The sequence below is a fragment of the Symphalangus syndactylus genome, chromosome 21 (assembly GCF_028878055.3).
Source record: "Symphalangus syndactylus isolate Jambi chromosome 21, NHGRI_mSymSyn1-v2.1_pri, whole genome shotgun sequence".
In the NCBI taxonomy this organism is placed as follows: domain Eukaryota; kingdom Metazoa; phylum Chordata; class Mammalia; order Primates; family Hylobatidae; genus Symphalangus; species Symphalangus syndactylus.
Genome location: NC_072443.2, coordinates 71,302,137 through 71,323,274, shown reverse-complemented (window position 1 = coordinate 71,323,274; position 21,138 = coordinate 71,302,137). Strand labels below are relative to the sequence as shown.

Genomic DNA, 21,138 nt, shown 5'->3' with positions numbered 1-21,138 from the left:
GGGAAGAGCCAATTAAGTAAGTTATGGATCAAAAACAGCTTCTGGCAGAACATCATCAATACGCACAAGACTTCATGACACTGTGGCAATGAATCTGAACTGCCTACCGCACATGCCAAAGCCGACTACAGAGCATGCTGCTCAGTTTTAGCAATAATCCAACAAGCACAGATAGCAAAGCTTGGGACCAATGGAAAATTACTATTATCTGTTTCCTGTTCTGGCCACAGTATTTAAAAAAGGGAAAAAGTCACCAGCTCCACCCACACTTAGCTCTTCACCTTCTTAGCCTACAAACCCAAGGCACAAAACCACCCTGGGTTCATGATTACGATTAAGTAAATCAGAGCAGTAATTTAGTATGTCATTCTAGTTTCCAAGTACCTTGAGGTGTGATTTGTTTCGCTGGTCTTTGTTGTAGCATTTGCAGACTGTATGCTGTTTGCTTCACTAGGAGGATCTTTCAGAATGTCAGACTTTGGTCTAAATGGGGGAGATACAAAACAAACAAACAAAAAAAGGCATTTAGAAGATATCTTGAATTCACTTGCAAAGTAATATCCTATACTTAGTTAACCAGAAACTTACTTGGTTTTCTTGTTGGTATTTTTCTTGGTAACACTAGGACTAATTTCCTTGTCTTTCTCAGGTTTCTCTTTGTCCTGCTTTTCAACTTTCTCCTTCTTCTCCTTTTTAGGGGGTGGTGGGGTGGCATACTGTTGTGCCACTTGTTGTGCCACCAGCTGAGAATTGATCCGAGGTTTTCTGAAATGTTCAAAAAATATACATCACTATTTGCTTTATAAAATTTTTAAACATTTTTAGCTGGTCTCACAATTCCTTGGGTATTTTATTACTGATATCTGCCAACTCAAAACTAAATTATAAGGTACATGTTATTTCTGCATTATTCTGTATGGATTATTTAGTATGGATACTAAATTTTTCCTTTTTCAAAGGAAATGATACATTCATATGTGATAACACTAACATACACATCCCTGTGCAGTAAAATAGTTTTTAAACCAATAAAACATGACAGTATTTCTAAGAGTGCTGAGAACACTACTTCTTTCAAGCCGTCAAGATTATACTGACTGACAGCTTTCAAGTACTCCTGCTGCAGAGGGTTAATCTCATTTTATTAAATGGACACTGGTAATCCCTTGAAAAGAGAATGAAATTAGAAGTGTGACATTCACTCCTCAATCTAATTATTCCAACTTGTTCTGCTCCCCTGCAGCTCTGTGATTGGCACAGACAACACATACAGAGCAATAAAGGTAACTATGGCTCATACTAGCTCCCAAGGGAGTGAAGCTGAAAGTCACTGTAAAAAAATCTTACACAAGTGACACATTCATTGTGCCATAAACCATTATGTCTGTGCCAATCTCCAACTGACACTGGCTCTTAGCACTATTGTTCACAAATTCTAAGAGATGCCAAACACTTTCACAATGCATGACCATTCACATCCCTAAATGAGAAAGGGAGAGAGGAATGCCTATGCTTTATTTCTACATAATATTAACTCTCCAAGACATTCCCATCTAGATAGACATTTACAATATAATAAACTCTCCAAGTTTAAGATGGAAAACAAATATATAAATGGTTCATTTACAAAGTAAAACAACTGGCTGCCACAACGTAATAGTCCCCTTCAGAACCGACAGCCCCCTTTCCAATTCCCCAGGATGGAGAAATGGACTGGAGAAAAATAACTGGACAGACCAAGTCTGACTCATCAATGGGAGAGTCAGTGGTGGAGGATTAGAAAACAAAAATCTAAAAACAAAACCCAAAACAAAGCTGCTGCATTCTTACCTAATGCTGCTATTCTTTTTTGTTTTGAGACAGAGTCTCACTCTGTTGCCCAGGCTGGAGTGCAGTGGCACGATCTTGGCTCAGTACAACCTCCACCTTCCAGGTTCGAGCGATTCTCCTGAATCAGCCTCCTGAGTAGCTTGGTTGGATTGCAGGCGCCTGCCACCATGCCTGGCTAATTTTTGTATTTTTAGTAAAGACGGGGTTTCACCATGCTGGCCAAGCTGGTCTCGAACTCCCGATCCACCCGCCTCGGCCTCCCAAAGTGCTGGGGTAATACAGGTGTGAACCACTGCACCTGGCCAATGTTGATATTCTTTACCAGGAAACAAAATGAGAGTCACTAGGTGCATGACATGCTGGCTCCCTAAGCTAAGTGTGGTTACTGGAGCACCTCTTGGGCAGTGGCTATGATACAGCTGACAGGTGACGCAGGAGAGGTAGGGACAGATGCTTATGCCATGACAGTATCAAAGTTAATCTGGGCATTGAAATGGGTATATTCTGAGTGTTTCAGTACTGGTCATGGCTTTGCAAGAAAACTGCAAAAAAGGGGGCAAGCTCAGAGCAAGTCTGCCACTGGCCTCTAGCAATACAAGTTTTGGTCATGGGATGGCATACCATGAAACCTTGTATTACCTGAGCCTGGATCACAAGTGACAAGGGATTGATTCAAACACATGTGAAAGCACCCTGGAGAAGGGGCATGTACTTACTCTAAGCCCCTCTCTTCCAAGAAACACACAGGACCCCCTAGGTGAAAGGTGACTTTCCCTTTTTCACAGATTCTAACAGCAGCAGTAGCCATTCTAACACATTTTACTCCTTTTAAAGAGGAAGTATGATTGTGTTAATACTTAAAAAAAAAAAAAATGACCACTACAAAACACTGCACGTGCATTCAACTGGGGCCACAGATCAGCTGTCTACAGGGATTACCAAACAGTTTAAACTACCATACATTAACCAATATTCAGGTGTTAAAATGAAATAATGTAGCCGGAGTTAATAATGTGAATAAACCATTCAAACTTTATGAGAAACTACACCCTGATGAAGAGTTTCAATTAAGCCAATATGGGTACTTTACGCCAGACAAATCTGATCCAAGAACAAGACAGGACAGCTGAACACCAACTTAAGACTATCCTAAACACAGAGAGAATCAAAGGTAAGCCAGGGGCTTGGCCCCAGAGAAATCTCAGCCTAAATCACCAGGCCCATCCAATCTGAGATGGAGGAGCCTACCTTACTCCAGGACAACCTGTAAAACTTGTCACTTATCACATTACGCTGTAACTGTTAATCAACTGTCTACTACTCCATAGCAAAGACCACGTTTAATCATCTTCGTCATCATGGCATTAAGCAGGGCTAGGTACTCAATAAAATCATCTACTGGATGAATAAATGAACACTGCAGAGAAAGACAAAGTAGGATGCAAATTGAGAAGAGAGCCCAAGCTTTGGAAATCGAGGTCGCTGGTGACTTTTAGGAGAGCAGGCTATGTGGGATCAGGGCAGCAAGAATTAAGAGCCTGAAGGTTGTCAGAGGAAGAGCATAGGAGCTCTTCCTTACCTCTGAACTGTGGTGCTGAGGTAAGAGATTGCTCTGCTTATTACCCAAGCAAACTGAGAAGAATTTCTGTAGGAAATAGGGTCTTGGATGATGCTGTACAATCAAAGAGGGAGAATGATAGAGGGCACGCAGGACAGAGAGGTTAAATCATTGGTCAAAGGGAGAGAAAGAACACAATCAAACAAAAGCCCTGGGGAAAGGAATGGGGGCACTTTCTGCTGAGACATGAGAGAGATGTTAGGTAAAGATAAAGTGACATTTTTACTAGAAAGACGACAATCTGAGGACGTTCTCTCAGTTGGCCTCTCCCTTCCCAGAGAGGCAGGCAATATGGCAGAGGTAGTGTAGGGATCGTGAGCAGAATTTGGAAATGAGAAATCAGAAAAGAGATTAAATGAACCACGGAGATCGAAAGCAGTGCCTGGTTTGGACAGTACAGGAGAAAAGAGAGCAAGTGATGAACAGAGAGAGAAAAGGAAATTTACTTGCATCTCACAAATTACTCTTTAATAGCATGAATATAGTATGCCTAAAAGAAGCAGGTCTCCACTACCCAGAGATCATGCTTATCCAAAATGACTTATTCCCTAAAACACGGCCCGTCTGCCAGGACTATTTATTGGCACACTGTAGATAACATGTAAGGTGCCCCTCTGGATGGTTCTACCACTAATATCATTCAACAGTTCAGCAAATGCACACTCAGAATTCTTCAGTGCATGCAACACAATCCAGTATCTGCAGGATGAAGTCTGTATGTACAAAAGGTAAATTTCAGCCATAAGTCCTCCGAAAATGCAACACATAAGCACAACTAGGTGAATGTCTCACTTGCTCCTAAGAAAATGTTTGACTAGTATGGTGAAGTGTTTCTCCCTCTGTTGGTCAACAAACCAAAACTTCACAAATGAAAAGGACGCAAGACTATTTGGGATCTGGTTATTACCAACAAAAATGGGGCATCTGCTAAACTACCTGTGTTGTTTGAAAACTACTGCTGTGTTCTGAATGTCCTCTATGTGTCCTTAAATGACAACCTAACTCTTAAACCATCACTTGCCCCCCTTCCCCCACCCAATGCCCTCAACAACAGGTGAGCATTTATCATCTTAATTAGTGTAACTGCTTTTTCAAACTAGCTCTCCCAATAAATGCCACAGTACTCCTAGAGTTGGGGGGCAGGGGATGAGGCAGGGAAATTCACCTTTTGGAAGGCAAAGGAAAAGAAAAATACAAGGGCCACCAGGCTGAGCCCTCCCATATAAAGATGCTGCGCCATCAGAGCTGTTCTGGCAGCTCTTGCGATCTGTGCCCTCCCCGCTTCTGCCCTAATACTCTCTTCGATGCATGGCAAGTGGAAGAATGAGAAAGTCCAATTTCCACTAAGAGCTATGCACACTCCCACATTCCACTCCTGGGATGCTGTGCCAGGCTCTCTAGATTGGTTAAACTTTACAAATGTACCTAACATGGGAGAGAGGAAGAACCTTTTCAAAGCTATCACAGGACAGGCACATCAAGAAGTCAGAGTCAGCACAACATCCCCTCAAGGAGGAATTGTCATCTCCATTTTACAAATTAGGAAGACTGAGGAGCAGAAAGAGTAAGAAATTCATCCAAGGTTCAGCTCCATCTGGACTCTTCATGGACTCCTCTTATCTTCAGGTGTCCTTAAACACTCTACAGGTATGCCTTTGAAGAGTGCAGCCTGGCATGTGTGTCAGGGGTGGCAATGTGAGATGAAAAGGGCGATGAGGGTACTAGGGATTGAAAAACTCAGGTCCCCAAGTTACAGTTTAGCTAGACTCCTCCCTGAGAACACCACTGCCACCTTTGTTAGTCTCACCATGCCTTACTCTGGCAAGAAGGGGACCACCTGGCTGTCCTTAAGAAAAGAGAAGGGGGCAGGGGGAACAGGCAAGAATGTTTTCCTTGCTTTCCACTGCCTTCAGAACATTCTCTGTAAGGAATGAACCCATATTATGATATTTAACACTGCTGATCGGTAAGAAATAGTAACTTCCCACAAATTCACATTGCTTAATGAATTCTAAGTGTCATACAACACACTGTAAATAGCACTCATTTAATGGGCAAAACTTTCAACATGTTGTGGCAAGTCATTTCTTCAATACGAAGCTGACAGTCTGAGTCTCCGCGATCATTCAAGTTTCCCCAACTAACGTTACATAAGCAGTTAAACACCTTCACAATACAGTGGGAAACATTAGATCAGAGCCCATGGCCTACAGCTTTTGGTGTCTAAGTCTCAAATTAAAACCAATCAATCATCACCATCGCCACCACCAATCTCCAAAAAAAAAAAAAATGACCAGAGATTCAAGATAGTAAACACAGTTTCCCTCATAAATTTAGCAAACAAGCTTTTTGTATCTTCTTCACGACTATATTTTCTTATGAAAAGGGTGTCTTCTTGAAATATTATTTTACAGGTTTATTGTTGCCATTTTAGTAGCATATAAATGAAAATGTGCTATGAAACTTCAATAATAGACATCATCAGGAAAATATTTATTTGCATTTAAGCAGCTAACATTTTAGAAAAGAGTCCATTCTATAAAAAGTGAAGCAGATCTTTACCTGGTGCATTCTTAAGTGTCTGGAAAGGAAAAACTTCAGAGTTCAAATGTACACGAGCACAAATAAGAACAGAAAACAAGACACCTTTTCTGGATTGCTTTGGTATGTGTACTGATACCACTTTCAGGGAGCACAGGCAAAACAGTTATTTTTTAAAGAGGCATTTCCCCCGTGTACTACTCTTTTTTTCCTTTTCCTCTTGTGCAACCTGAGATATTACTGCTCATTTCTCATACACTTCTCTGGATCTCAGCTACCACAACGAGCAACTAGATGACAAAGCCATCTTCTTGTGATTCAGGCAATAAAGAGCAAGAAGAGTCTCTAATAAATTGTATCTTTTCCTTGATTATGTGTCCAGCTTTTCATAAACTATCAATCATGTGTCCACTGTGCTCACTTTTGGAATTCCACCTGGCATTTCACTTTTTAATTAAAATACCCACGGGTTGTGGAATTAAGGCAATAAACCCAACCATCTCAAACAAAAGGTACTTTACAATTAAGACAGTCCCTTACAACCTATAAAATGTCTTCATCAAATCAGCTTACATTGAGCCCTTGAGTTCTTCATATGCTGCTTTTATGTTCCCCCAACCCTTCCTTGCCTTGGCAATCTATTAGTCTAAGAATTAGCAACTTCAAAGAATTTAGCAACTCTGGGCCAGTCTCTCCACTGAAGGTACTCTTTATCAGGATTCTTTAGGACAAGTCACATTATGATACTGTAATTAAAAGGAGCCTTCTCACATGACCTGTTTTCCTGTCCCTACATCCAGAAGGTCATATACATGTACACTGTACAGACATACACATGTGCACTGGGTTGGCTAGGACAGATTTTACCCCACCCAATAATGACTGCATTTTTATATTACTGATGTCCCAAAATGCATATATCCCAGGTTAGAACCTACCAAAGTATACAACTCAGCTGTTATTCTGTAACACCTGCCGACTAAAACATTCTAAAAACAAAACAGGAATGGCAATAAAATCCAATTGCAGGAAACTAGGTGGGCCACATGTGTGAAAATGCTTTATAAACTGAACACAACTTTTTTTTTTCTTTGCAAAAGTACCTTGTTAAAGCCATACTGAGACTAAATCTTTGTCTGGACTTGTCTAAGATAATGTATTCCAAGTTGTAAACAACCAAATTGCAAATATGTTTGTGGAATACAATCCATTTTTAAGTTGGGCAACATATATATTTACTTCTAAGGAAAGCAGTGTTAAAGTGTGAAAGCACCTGAGTTGTTTTATCCCAACAGCACTGTCCAGTAAACACTATTGGTCTCTGGCTTTGATGATTAATAAAATTTGTTTTCTGTTCACTTAACCCATACACTCTGTTTCACTGTATTTTTTATACACCAAGGAACCTACATGACCTCATGACTTGACTGAAGCCAACCATCATTATAATATGGATAATTAAAAACTCAACTGTCACTTTATCAGGATCATACACTGCAGGACATTATTAATTTCCCTCTGCTTCCCAAACAGTATTGTTTTTTGTAGTTCTTTTTTTTCTTAAATAGTACTTTCCTCTTTCACATAAACACTTTTCTTCAATTTCTCAAATCCTTTGACCCATCTACAAGGAGCTACTAGGCGACCTGAAGGGGGTCTTAGTCCCATTCTAGGTTACTCTTTCCCACATACATCCTTGACTCAAGAGAATCACTCTGCTCTGTATTAGAAAACTAAAAATTTCCCTCAAATTTGATCCTATCAAAATTTCAAAACTCAAGTCATCCCCTTTCTCCCTGATCTTTCCTTCCATCACCTTCACAGGTAATAGGGAAACAGAGTAGTACAAACGAAGAGTATAGACTTTGGAGTTAAGACAGCCTTTGGACTTTATCCAGACCTGCTAATGGGCTAAGGTAAATTACCTGAAATGAGGATGAAATTAGGTACCATTCACTTAGCTCTTGCAAAAGGACATGTAGAAAGATATTCCACAAGACAATTCCCTGTAAAAATCATACATACATTCCAAAGCACTACTTTTCCAGCCGTAGATGTGTCTGCCACCCTTCTTCAGATACTGGAAGGCAAGTGGAAAGATTTACAAGTGAAAGAAGCTGGTAAGTCTGCCCTGGGAAATGGTTCTAGAGACATACATCCTTCGCATATGTTAGCATCCTAAAGTTAATTATGCTGTCTAACAGCAACAGCAGCACTAAGGAGCCTCACCAACATAGCTGCCAGTTTTTCTGCATATTTCAGAGAGAAATTTGGTTTTGCAGAAATCCCTTTTAAAAGAGGATGCCTTTAGGGAGGGCCACTGAACTTCAATTGTAAAATATCCACACATGGTGTTACACAAACTGTCACCAGATACTGCTTGGTTAGAAATAACTGGCTCCACACGACTAACAAGTATCTTTACCTTAATAAACAGCAGATTCTGAAATGTTCTCCTTCACCTTAAATTTTCATTTTGGAATTAAAATGTCTCTTATGCCCTGAAAACAGACTTCACTACCTGAGCACCAATAGGTGAAAGCACCGTAACTTTTCTGCAACTCAGGAATATATATTCAATAAATAAAAAGAGCTAAAAGTGGTTCTGATTTTTGGAAACAAAAGACCTATTTTATAAACCAATCTGGCAGCAACAGACAGTTATCTCAGCCCAGTGGGTCTCAAAGTATTGATCCAGAGACTCTTGGGTGTCCCCAAGACCCTTTCAGGAGGATCTACGAGACAAAACTATTTCCATAATAATTTTAAAACAATACTTGCCTTTTCACTTTCCTTTCTTCAAGAGTTTACAATGGAGCTTTCCAAAGCAATGACATATGACATCATTGGTCTGAGGGCTTATATATTTCCATGTTTTAAACATTTCTTAGTTTTAATTTCTGATATGAGAAGTATCTATATATGTAACTAAGATGAACAAAAGCTCCTTGGGGTCATTAATCCTCTTACGAAATGTAAGGGATCTTCTGACCAAAACGCTTGCAAACAGCCACCGCAGCACCATGCCAAATATTGGACTGTGCAAGTCTACCGCATCACGGGCAAAGAAAGAGAGAGTCTTGAGAAGCTAACTTCTCAGGCTTCAATTTTTCCTCAAAAAAAAAAAAAAAAAAGGTGAAAAGCAGCACTGACTCGAATTGCTGGAAACATTTTGAGAATAAAGAAAAATCTTAAACTTATTTAACACTAGAACAACTTTCTAAAAGTGGGCTTCAAGTATTTAAGCCATAGACTATAAAGCTGGCTTCCTTCCATTTCCTCTCTCTTGCAGTGCCTATAACAAATTTTATCTGTGGTTATTCAAATATTTTAAGTAAATGTCCCATAATAAATAGCCCTTTAGCTCTCCCTCAGCCCTTCTCCAAAGAACATGCCCACTGACAAAGAATGTGTTAGTTCAATGTATCACTAAAGAAAAAGATTTCCTAAATTGTTTTGAAAATAGACTTTTGTTTGAAAATGGCTACATTTCTTTTTGATACCTCCATTCCATATTTTCAACATAAACTTTCTTCTGTGGTAAAAGACTTTTTTTGCTTGCTGATTATCTGGTTTAGCAGTGCTGTAGGATCACTGTCCCATTTGAGGCAGTGTGGCCACCACGGCAACTGCTGGTACTGTAACTACAGGAGAGGTAGAGGCAAACCTCTCCTCACCTGCCTCCTTGGAAGGAGCAAAGCCTACGTGGACATCCAACCCTACTCTCTGTGTCAGAGATGTAACATTTCTTGTGTCATCTCCTCTCCCATCTCAACTCTATCTCTGGCATTTTGGCTTATGCCATCTCCTCTCCATCTCAGTTTCACCTTTAGCATTTTGACTTACATTTTCAGACTAATGCAACAGACTTCTCCCAGTGCCTACTAAATGTAGAGGCACAGTGCTGTGCATTCTGGATGTGTGTGGATACACGCTCATTTTCCAAGGGGCCGATGGGATAATAACACAAGAGATTCCAACAGCCCAGACCTCTGGCAAGGTCCTTTGTCTTACATGGGGTCTGCCCTGTCACACAAGCTGGGACACCGGCCTTTAGTGGAAGAGATATCTAGACCTCCCCTTTTCACTATATCTTGGAACCCTAAGTCTGTGACTTTGGATGAGTTAGATAATCTCTCCAAACTTCAATTTCTTTGTTGATAAAAAGATTAGAGTAAGTGATCTCTAAGGTTCCTTTAGCTCAGACACTTGTATTGGGTATTTAATAAAGACAATTAAATAAAGTATTTGTTCTTAAGGTGCAGGCAAGTTTGCAGTTTACGTTCTTAGTAACTCATTCAAGTAAGAAATAAACATCATGCTTTTACAAACCTTCTAAAACTACATACTGTTGGTTTAGTGACTTAGACATGACTACTCCTTCCCCCCCACCAAAAAAGATACACAGAAGTACCTTCTAAGCCATGTCAATGATTAAGATGAATCCCAGAAACTAAGAATCTCTAAGAAAACGCTATTTTCAGATGCAAATAAATTTGACAAATCAAGTCTTTCTCCAAGAAACATTACACTAAAGCAATCCAATCTGCTCTGCAAATTACTTTAAAGCTGTCAAAGATCCTATTTAAAATGCATTTAACGATTCTGAAATTACAGTTCATGTCACAAACATGGGTACTTCCAAAACACAAAAGAATCAGTAATTCATCAAAGAAAGAAGCTATTAGATAAGCCACAGTCTAACAAATACTAAACTAGCTGCCCTCCTCAGGTGTGAGTTTCCTCACCTATCAAATTAAGATTCCAACTAAACTAAGGTAAACTTTTAAGGTTTCCCTCAAATCTAACCTTTAAAACAAAACAAAAACTTAAGTAATACAAAATAACAGCCCTGACAAATTCATTCATGGTCAAGAGATCTATTATAATTACTGGTTATTAAAACTTTATTGGTTTTAATATTTTAAAACGTTATTACTGGTTATTAAAAATTACATTACTGGTTATTAAAAACTTTCTTGAAGCCCATTATCACTTCAGAAGATTCTCAACACTTCACTAACTGCAGTGTTCACAATCTGAGCATTATTGATTATTTTGGGCCCCTTCATTCTTTGTTGTGGGGGCTGTGCTATGCATTGGCGAATGTTTAGCAGCCCACTAGATGCCAGCAGTACCACACTCTCTCAAGTTGTGACATCCAAATTTGCTTCTAGACATTGCCAAATGTCTCCTGGAAGGAAAAAATCACTCCTAGGTGAGAATCACTGGGCTAATGTCTAACCTTAACTACAGGAATACAATATAAGGGAGTAGAAATTTTTGCAAATATGGGAGGGCAATCTAGAACAAAGAGAACTTCTCTCATCAGTTTTATCAAAAGATGCCTGCCCAAGACATCTGCAATGTGTTCATTGTTCTGACTGGTAGGCCAGGCTATAAAAGGGTAGGACATAGGGAGAGGAATCCCAAGAACACTGAGTATTCTGATACTGTGTTATCTCTGTATTGAGAAGTGTGATCACTCTTCTTCCACCAGATGGAAAGACAATTTGATGGTCTCTATACAATTACAACTGTGACAATACCATCTATACCTCAAACATTTCTGGTAATCATGGTCTTTATTTCTAGTAAGGGAAGGAAATGGCTTTTGAGTAAGGGAAGAAAAGTTTTAGGGTATCTTTATTTACTTGGTCAAATGGCTGAAAAATCAGATATTAATAAAGGTGAAGAACACTCTAAAATTACCGGTATCTATTACTAGAGACACTAGCAATGAGTTTGATAATTACTTCAACTCCACAAATACGGTTTTGTTTTTCTGGGGCCTGGGAGGGCACAGATTGGCACAGGTAGATGAGAATTCGTATGTCGATTTAAATAGTGATCTCTGAACTTAAAATGTTAGTCATATTTTTTTTTACATATGAATGAAATATTTATCAGAATAACCAGAAAACATTTGCGTAAGAACAGAAACTTGAATAAAGAAGAGAATCTTTGAGGCTGTCAATAGTCATGTATCACATCCTAACACACCCAAGCATGCACATCTTAGTGCCTAAGAAGTTAATCATGCAAGTATCAAAGTCCGCTCTAACTAAAGAAAACATTTGTCGGAAAATCTTAATCAATTCTTTCATTCTGTACTCTTTTCATTTTGAAGGACCAGAGTGGTGTTAATAAGTACTTCTACGTAAAAACTTAATTCTGCACAGCTCCCACTCGTGAGTACTTTTCTTACCTAAGCAAAATTCTCCAAAGAACTTTCCAAGCAAGTGTGGTGAAATGATGTTAAAAAAAAAAAAAAAAAGTATCAGAATGTGTATCATCTAATGGCTTCAGCATCAATTAGTTAAGACCATTATGTTCGGAATACACCACTGGGAATACTCTAGTATGTGAACTCTCCCCCCACCCTCATTCTTCACATGCCAAGGAAACCTCAGAAAGGACTCTCTAATCTCCTATACCCACCTTTCATTTTCATTGTCTTCCTCCATGCTAGCTCTGGACGTAAATATCTTCCTATGTCCATAAGGTCCTATCTGGTCTTTTCTAGTCCTCCCTCTAGCTATCATACATGATGCTAAAGACCAAAGGGCCTAAAGAGAAAAGGTGAATTCCCTTTCCTCTGCTTAAAACTCTGCCACAGCCTGCTAACAGAATGAAATCCTAACTCCCTAGCGTGATATATAGGCTCTTCCCAAGTTTCTTCAGACACTTCTCTCAGCTTGCTTTTTCTCCATACTCACTGTCCCAGGCCTCTCATTCATAGGAACTCGAGCCACACTAAACTTTATCTTATCTTTTTCGGAAGACACCTTTTACTACTTGTTTTATTTGCTTATCTATTCCCCAGCTTCTGCAATGCCCTTTTTCTCCATACTTCTTCTGTAAAACCCATACCTGCTTTAAGACCCAGCTCAAATGCCGCTTCTTTCCCAACTTCTCCTGGCAAATTAAGTTTGTGGTCAGGTTTTCAGTGTTCCCAAACCACCCTGACATACCTCCACCACTTATGGTTCTACATTATAATTTACCACCCTGCTTGTCTATGTCTGCCTACTAGATGACGAACATCTCTGAGACAGCACCGACCTTTTCAATGTTATGTGTACTCCCCAAACTTGCTTCAAAATAATAATTTCCTGCCAGTAGGTCAGCTAATGCTGGCTGCAAGTGTATGTCCTCTGTATAACGCAGTGCAGACAGCAGATGCTACATCAGCATGTTGCATAACATTGTATTATAATGATGTACTTAACTCTCTCTCTCTGGGCCTCAGAACTGAGCTCTTTAGGGATATTACATATATGAGACAGAGATCTCAACGTATATGATACATGAGAGAGAGAGACGAGAGAGAGATCTCAATGAATATAAAGATCTACCCAGAGACAGAACTGCTCCCTGTTAAAAGAGGGGAAGAAGTAAGAAAATTAACAGGTAACGAATGTTTCCCATGAGGAAGCACTGTGCTGAGCATTCTACATACATTACTTCTCACTATTCTCATGACTTCTTGAAGTTATTAAATAAACCAAACAGCCAACAGTAAAAACGAGACTAGGGCAAGTAGAGTTTAACCCAAGTTTCTGCTCTTTCCACTAAACCGTGAGAAGGAAAGGAGATGAACAGAAGCCAGTAAAAGAGGGGAAAACGAAGAGAATGAGATACCATTTTAAAAGGGAGAGAAGATTTTCCAGGAAAGAATGGTCAATAATATTAAAAATAATCTTAAAAGCTATAGCAAATAAGGCCTGAGGACAAGCCTCTGAACCTGGCAATCAGGAAGGTATCATTCCAAAGCGTTTCTTTTCCAATTCCTTCACCAGATTACATACATGCCCCTTAACCCTCCACCTTTCCTCCTACCTCGAACAGTCCAACTACCAAAACATGTCCCACCTATACCGGTATGAAAAAAGCTACTTTTGCAATCTGCTCTACAATGCCTATGATTTTAAAAAATCTTAGAAGAAGGAACTAGGACAAACTTCTTAGGAAGTTGAATCCAGTCCTTTAGGAATGCTCTTTGTCTTTTTCTCTTTCTCTATCAAAACAGAAAAAGTCTATAGGTAGTAAAAACTGAGTCCCCAGAGCATGACATAATATGCCTGCTTATTTAACCTCAGAGAAACTACATTATCACAACCCCAAGTATTGTGGCATCAAGTGAGATTCTCACACTACTAGCAAGACCTCCAATTACAGACTCACCTAAAATCTTAGATTTAAAAAACGGGTATTGTGAAAATTGGGATTGTATACTGCACACATGAAAGTACGTGCATAAGTGTAATCATTCTGACACAAAAGCTTTTCAATTTAGTATTCCACTACAAATTATCTGCCTTTGGCATCAGTGTAATCCAATTTTTATCCCTTGTAAAAAGTTTCCAACAAGGTGAGGATTCTGTATGTTCCATAAGTGACTCTGAAAGGTCTTTATTTGAAGGGGGTGGGAGGGAAGCCAGATGTGGTGGCTCACACCTGTAATACCAGCACTTTGAGAGACGGAGGTGGGCCAATTACTTGACCCCCAAGTTCAAGACCAGCCTGGGCAACATGGGAAGACCCCAACGCTACCAAAATAGAAAAAAATTAGCTAGGTGTGGTGGCACACACCTGCAGTCCCAGTTACTCAGGAGGCTGTGGTGGGCAAACTGCTTGAGCCCAGAAGGTCAAGGATGCAGTGAGTTGTGATCATGCACCACTACACTCTAACCTGTGTGACAGAGCAAGACCCTGTTGGGAGGGAAGGAGGGAGGGAGGGAGAGAGATACCTCTCCACAGAAGGAAGGGAGGGAGAGAGGGAGGGGACACCTCCCTCCCCACCAAACTAAACTGCTATAAGTACACTTTCTGCAAAGACTTGCTGAAAATGATTCACTAATTTGCAAAGAGAAAACAGATTTTTCTAATGCCTTTTAGAAGTAGAAATTTTAGATGCTTTATTAACTAATTTTGGACTTACAGAAAAGATGCAAAAATAGTAGGGTTCTCATATACCCTTCACCCAGTTCCCCCTAATGTTACCATCTTATATAAACACAGAATGATCAAAACTGGAACACTAACATCTGTACAATTCCGTTAACTAAACCACAGACCTTTCCTGAATCTCACCTGTTTTCCCACTGATGACCCTTTTCTGTTTCAGGATCCTATCTAGGTCTCACATCACATTCTGTTGTTATTTCTCATTTTCTGGGCTCCTCCTGATAGTTTTCTGGCCTTTGTCCTTTATGAACCTGAAACTCTTGAGGACTGGTCAGTTATTTTGCAGAAATGCTCCTTAATTTGGGCCTGTCTCATGTTTTCTCATGATCAGAATGAAAGTCGTGACTTTTTACAACACCACGGCAATGATGTGCCCTCCTCAGGGTATCACACCAAAGGGTTCATGATGTTGCTATGTTTCTCCACCTTAAAGTTATTGTCTTTCAAATAAATTATTTTGACAGAGATATTGAGACTATATAAATAAGCTCTTTCTCCTGAAACCTTAAGCTACTAAATTTTAGCGTCCAAACGTGGATTCGGCACAAATCTCTTTTTGTTGGTAGTGGTGGTATTTTTGTCCTAATGGTGATTTTCTAGTTCCCTCTTTCCTTTTATAATTATTAAGTGGAATTTTTCTTTAAGAGCTCTCTCTGCTCTCCCATATATTTACTCAATTATTTACATCAATATGAATTCATGGATACTTATTTTAACCTATAGGTTAAAATAGAAAACTGTCATTATATAACTTTTTGCTCAAATTGTTCCAGCTTTGGCCATCAGGAGCTCCTCCTTCAGACTGTCTTTTTTTTTTTTTTTTTTTTTTTTTTACAAAAAGAGACGGGGGTCTCACTCTATTGAGCAGGCTGAAATGCAATGGAGTGATCATAGCTCACTGCAGCCTCAAATATCCAGGCTCAAGTGAACCTCCCACCTCAGCCTTCTGGGTAGCTGGGATTACATACAGGCACATGACACCACGCCTGGCTTATTAATTAATTAATTGTAGGGATGGGGTCTTACTGTGTTGCCCAGGCTGGTTTTGAACTCCTGGGCTCAAGTGATCTCCCCACCTCAGCCTCCCAAAGTGCTGGGATAACAGGTGTGAGCCACTGCACCCAGTCCCTATTTCCTTACGACAAGCCCCCATTCTTTTTCGAACTCTTAAAAATCTAGATGATTTTTAGGAACAGATGTTTCTTGGACTTTTTCACGTTCCTAAGCACTGTACTCAAAGAAAACCATTACGGGCCACCTAGAGAAGGATTACAATATTCTAACTAGTAAGTGACGCAAAGTGATATATCATTACACCCTATCCCAATTAGCCTTAAATTCCAGACAGCATAACCAACACCAAAAGTTAGGTGTGGGAGCTCTGAATATCATTATGAATATATTTTGCAGGAGTTTTAAACTAATTTATATCACTAATCAAATACCTCTGCTAATGAGAAACTGCTGTGTTCTAAAGACAAACTTGAGCATCAAACAACTTGTGGCCAAAAGGAGAACTATCAGGAGAAATAACGATAGATTCATTAGTTAGACAAAGTGTTCTCTAAAACATTAAGTATGTTTTTCCGGGATAGTGGGGAAGAGAGGGGAAAATACTTCAGTCTCTGAAAGAAACTGGAGCTATCCCGCCCAGGAATAAGGATATAAGAGCCAAAGCTTCATCTTCCAAAGACCCAAACAGCCTGCAGCAGAGAAAAGCAGCAAAGAATCCCATTACTTCTGACCCTATCCAGCCCTCCCTACAGCTGGAATAGAACTAAAGACTAGTGGTACCTCCAAAATTACACCCTGCTTGTTTACAGGTGAATGATTACCTGCCATCCAAACAAAAATAAAAACAAAAAACGTGAAGAAGAAGTAAAAGAAGAAGTGCTGCAGTTTATTGACATGGCCAATGTTTGTACAGGGTAAATTTTAATGAGGTACAATCTATATACAACAAAGTGTACAGTTTTAAGAAGTTTTGACAAATGTATACAGCCATTAATCATCACCCCTCATCCTCTTCGGTGCCCCTTCTAGACAATCCCCATTCCCAGCTCCAGGAGGCCACTGATGTTTTCTGTAACTATGGATTCCATTTGTCTTTCCTGGAATTTCACATAAATGGAATTATACAGTATATACCCTTCTTTATGTGTAAGGCTACTTTCATTGCATAGTATTTCTGAGAATCATCCATGTTGTTATGTGTTTTGTTTATCCAGGCTCCTGTTGATGGATATTTGGGCTTTTTCCAGCTTGCCACTATTATAAATAAAGCTGAGATGAACATTCATTAACAAGTCTTTGTGCAGACATATGTTTTCATTTATCTTGGCTAAAATGCCTATGGCAAGTATATGTTTAACTTTATGGCAAGATATATATTCAACTTTATAATAAACTGCCAAACTCTTTTTCAAAGGGACTGTGCTATCTTACATTCCCTCCAGCAAAGTATGAGCATTCCAATTGCTCCATATCCTCAACAACACTTGGTTCTGTCAGTCTTTTTAATCTGAGCCATTAAAGTGGGTGTATAGTAGCATCCCAATGTGATTTTAATTTGTAATTCCCCAATGACTAATGGTGTGGAGCTAATTTTTTGCCCAGAATGCACTTTTATACAAGTGCACTGTTAAGCTGATGGCTTAACAAAAACAATAAGCCCGTACAGTATTTATGAAGATCAAGAGGCCTGCCAATATACAAACTGTTGACGCTGGGTGATGAACAGGGAGATTATTTCTATTCTTCTGTCTCATTTACATCCGTTTTTAAAAGTTAAAAATAAACTAGAAGCCCGCGGAGTTTCGTGTCCAAAGAGTGTCTTAATTGAGGTACAAGAACTCAGAACAGAACGAAAGTAAAGACAGCTACTTGCCTAATTTTGGAGCAGAGTAATAGAGTAAAGCATTTTTTATTCTAAGCTAAACAGCTTTATAAGAAGGTACAATCAACCATCTCTTAAAAATGAAGCACTGACCTAGATGAGTAAGAGTGTATGCACTGCATAAAGGTTTGTAGAATCAGTGAATTGGAAGTAAACACAGTAGACAAGCAACGTCTACTGGAAAGGAGAGCTGGATGGATATGCTGCACTTTGGATGAGACAACCAAAATCTGAAGGGGTTCAGCGAACTGGAATAATAGATTCTGAGATCAGACAAGATTTCACAGCATAGTAATATTTATAGAGCTCATCTGCTTGCTTTTTTTTTTTTTTTTTTTTTTTTTTAAGACAGGCTCTTGCTCTGTCACCCAGACTGAAGTGCAGTGGTGTGATCATAGCTCACTGTAGCCCTGAACTCCTGGGCTCAAGCAATCCTCCTCCCTCAGTCTCCCGAGTAGCTGAGAGTACAGGTGCATACCACCGTGTCCAGTTTTGTTTTGTTTTGTTTTTTTATAGTCAGAATCTTGCTTTGTTGCCCACGCTGGTCTCAAACTCCTGGCTTTAAGCAATCCTCCAGCCTTGGCCTCCCAAGGTGCTGAGACCCCCAGGATGAGCCACGTGATCAGCCCCTGCATTTCTTAATGTGAATGTAATGCTAGTGAAAAGAGTAACAAATGTTAAGAAAATGGAATTTTAGCCCTGGCACTTTTAATCAATTTGCAGATGACTTGTAAGAACGAACCACAGCCTTCAGCCTGTTTTCCCAACTGCTAAAACAAAGAAAATACCTGTCCTACATTCTCATCAATATGATTGAGAAAAAAAGGTTGGAATCAGTAAAATAAACGCTTGGAAGAAAAAGTATACAAGTGCTATTTTTGTTTTTCTTTCACACTTGTATATACATCTTAATAAAGCAAATTCAAGTTTTAAAAACTTTGGTCTTAGTGAAATCACAAGAATATATTTCCCCCCAAGTTTCAGACACATGTATGCCTCAGAATGTGGATGCTACAGAAAAAATATTCCAAAAGAAAAAAGCCTTAATTGCCACACTACATTTATTGAGCACCACCACTGATTCTAGTTTTTAAAAACTGTATTCTATAGACCCTGTATCATTTAATATTACATGGAAAAGAATTTTTTCTCTTTTGATTACTTTAGGTTGCTATTATGATGAGATTCCCTGGAGAAGTATTCAGAGCTGCCCTACCCAATACAGCGCCTGCCACTGTTTTGATGGTTTACAGCAATGACAGTGTCCCACCTGTTACTCTAGCAGCTGTCCATGGTTCCTACTGTTATTGTGTCTTCCACAACAGCACCCAGCCCTCATTATGGGAGACAAACGCATTTAAAGCAACGTACTAGAATTGAGAATATAATTGTTTCAGAAGCAGACCACAATTTTGAGTTCCATCCATGACCAATAATAAAGCATCTTCTCCAAGTGTCCTTTAAAGAGACTCACCCTCTTAAATAAGGTATTCCTGCATTAAATTTATCAGTCATAAAAACCACGTTTAAAACTACCTCCTATGGCCGGGCATGGTGGCTCACGCCTGTAATCCCAGCACTTTGGGAGATTAGGCGGGCAAATCACCTGAGGTCAGGGGTTCGAGACCAGCCTGGAGAACATGGTGAAATCCCGACTCTACTAAAAACACAAAAATTAGCTGGGCGCGGTGGTGCGCACCTGTAATCCCAGCTACTCCGGAGGCGATGCAGGAGAATCGCTTGAACCCGGGAGACGAACGTTGCAGTGAGCCAAGATCGCGCCACTGTACTCCAGCCTGGGCGACAGAGCAAGACTCTGTTTCAAAAAAAAAAGAAAAAAAAGAAAACCAACTTCCTTTTATACTTAACTATTTTTAATAAGCAACCCACAACACCATGTTATTTCCAGCATGTTTCCACATCCCCAAACATAACATTTAGTAAGAAAAACTTCAAGAAGACTCAAACACATCAATACTCTCTTATATGAAGTATTATCTCACGGGAACAACAAATACAATACAGTCACCCAGGGCTAAAATCATTCCCTTTCAAACGAGAGCTAGGAAATATATTTGGGATTGGTAGGGATATGGGTGAGGACATATCAGGACTAACCAGTGAAACCTTAATCATAAAAGAGGTGTTGCCTATCCAACAAATGACCCATCTTCTCTGAAGGAATTAGCAAATTCAACTGAGAATATTTCCAAAAGCACAAAACTCAAAATAAGCCTTCGCACAGAAAAAATACTCAATAATTTTCAATTTAACTGATCTGTTTGCATAATGACAATTAACCTTATTCAACCTTCTCAAATATTTAAGATCATGACAAACCCCTGGCTGACAAGGTTTTGGCAGAACTGAACAAACTGTCCCACAGATTAACTATGAACATGTTTAAAACGAAGTGGTGAGTGTTTGATTGTGGGGGAAGGTACAGCATATGGTGATTTCCCCCTCTAAATTTTTGAGTTCCACATTCAGACCAACAGCTATCTACACTCAGACCAACAGCTGCAATGACAAGACTGGACAGTGGCGCTGCCAACCAAAATCTTCCTTGTGCAGATTGGTTCCAGTACCCCCACGGGTACCAAAATCTGTGGGTGCTGAAGTCCTTTATGTAAAATGGCATATTTGCATTTAACCTATGCACTTCCTCCTATATACCTTTTAATCTTTACATTACTAATAATGCTTAATACAATGTAAATGCTATGGAAATAATTATCAAACTGTATTATTTTTAATTGTTGTATTGTTATTTTTCTTGGTTTTATTCTCTTGAATATATTTTCAACAAGTGGTTGGTTGAATCCGAGGAGTGAAACTTGGGATACAGAGGACTGCACGTTGAAACTTTAACCTACTCAGAAATAAGTACACACACAAATGTCTGCATGCAATTTCAGGGGACTTGTGGATCTCAAATAATGAACGTCCGGTGAAGCAGATTCCCGTTTACAAATAACAAACAACAAGGATGACTGGCTAATATTCCATGTGGGACCTGCAGAATCTCAGGTGGTACATTTAATGTCTGATTTTTAATTTTTCTCAAGTTATCAACTATGAGAACTAAAAAACATAGTATTTACATTGGATTATGCCTTGAAAACATAGCTAAATTGACTGGAAATGACCATACACAAATGTCATCTACCTCTTTTCTACACATATTTTCATCTACACAGTGACACAATCATGGAGCAATTTAATATCCACATCCAAGAACTTTCCCTCTCCACCCTGGCCCCGTCATTGCTTTTTATTGCAG

At 39.4% G+C, this 21,138-nt stretch overlaps 1 protein-coding gene across 2 annotated transcripts in view; it reads right to left on the bottom strand.

Moving 5' to 3' along the window:
• Positions 1 to 21,138, bottom strand: part of RYBP (RING1 and YY1 binding protein) — a 72,595-nt gene that overhangs the window by 4,036 nt on the left and 47,421 nt on the right. Inside the window, exons 3-4 of one of the 2 annotated variants that reach the window (XM_055259045.2) lie at positions 589 to 765; positions 385 to 483 (exon numbers count right to left, since the gene is read on the bottom strand). In XM_055259045.2, the coding sequence (XP_055115020.1) occupies positions 385 to 483; positions 589 to 765 (276 nt within the window). The remainder of the gene's footprint in view (positions 1 to 384; positions 484 to 588; positions 766 to 21,138) is intronic. The other variant, XM_055259047.2, reaches the window with a different exon arrangement.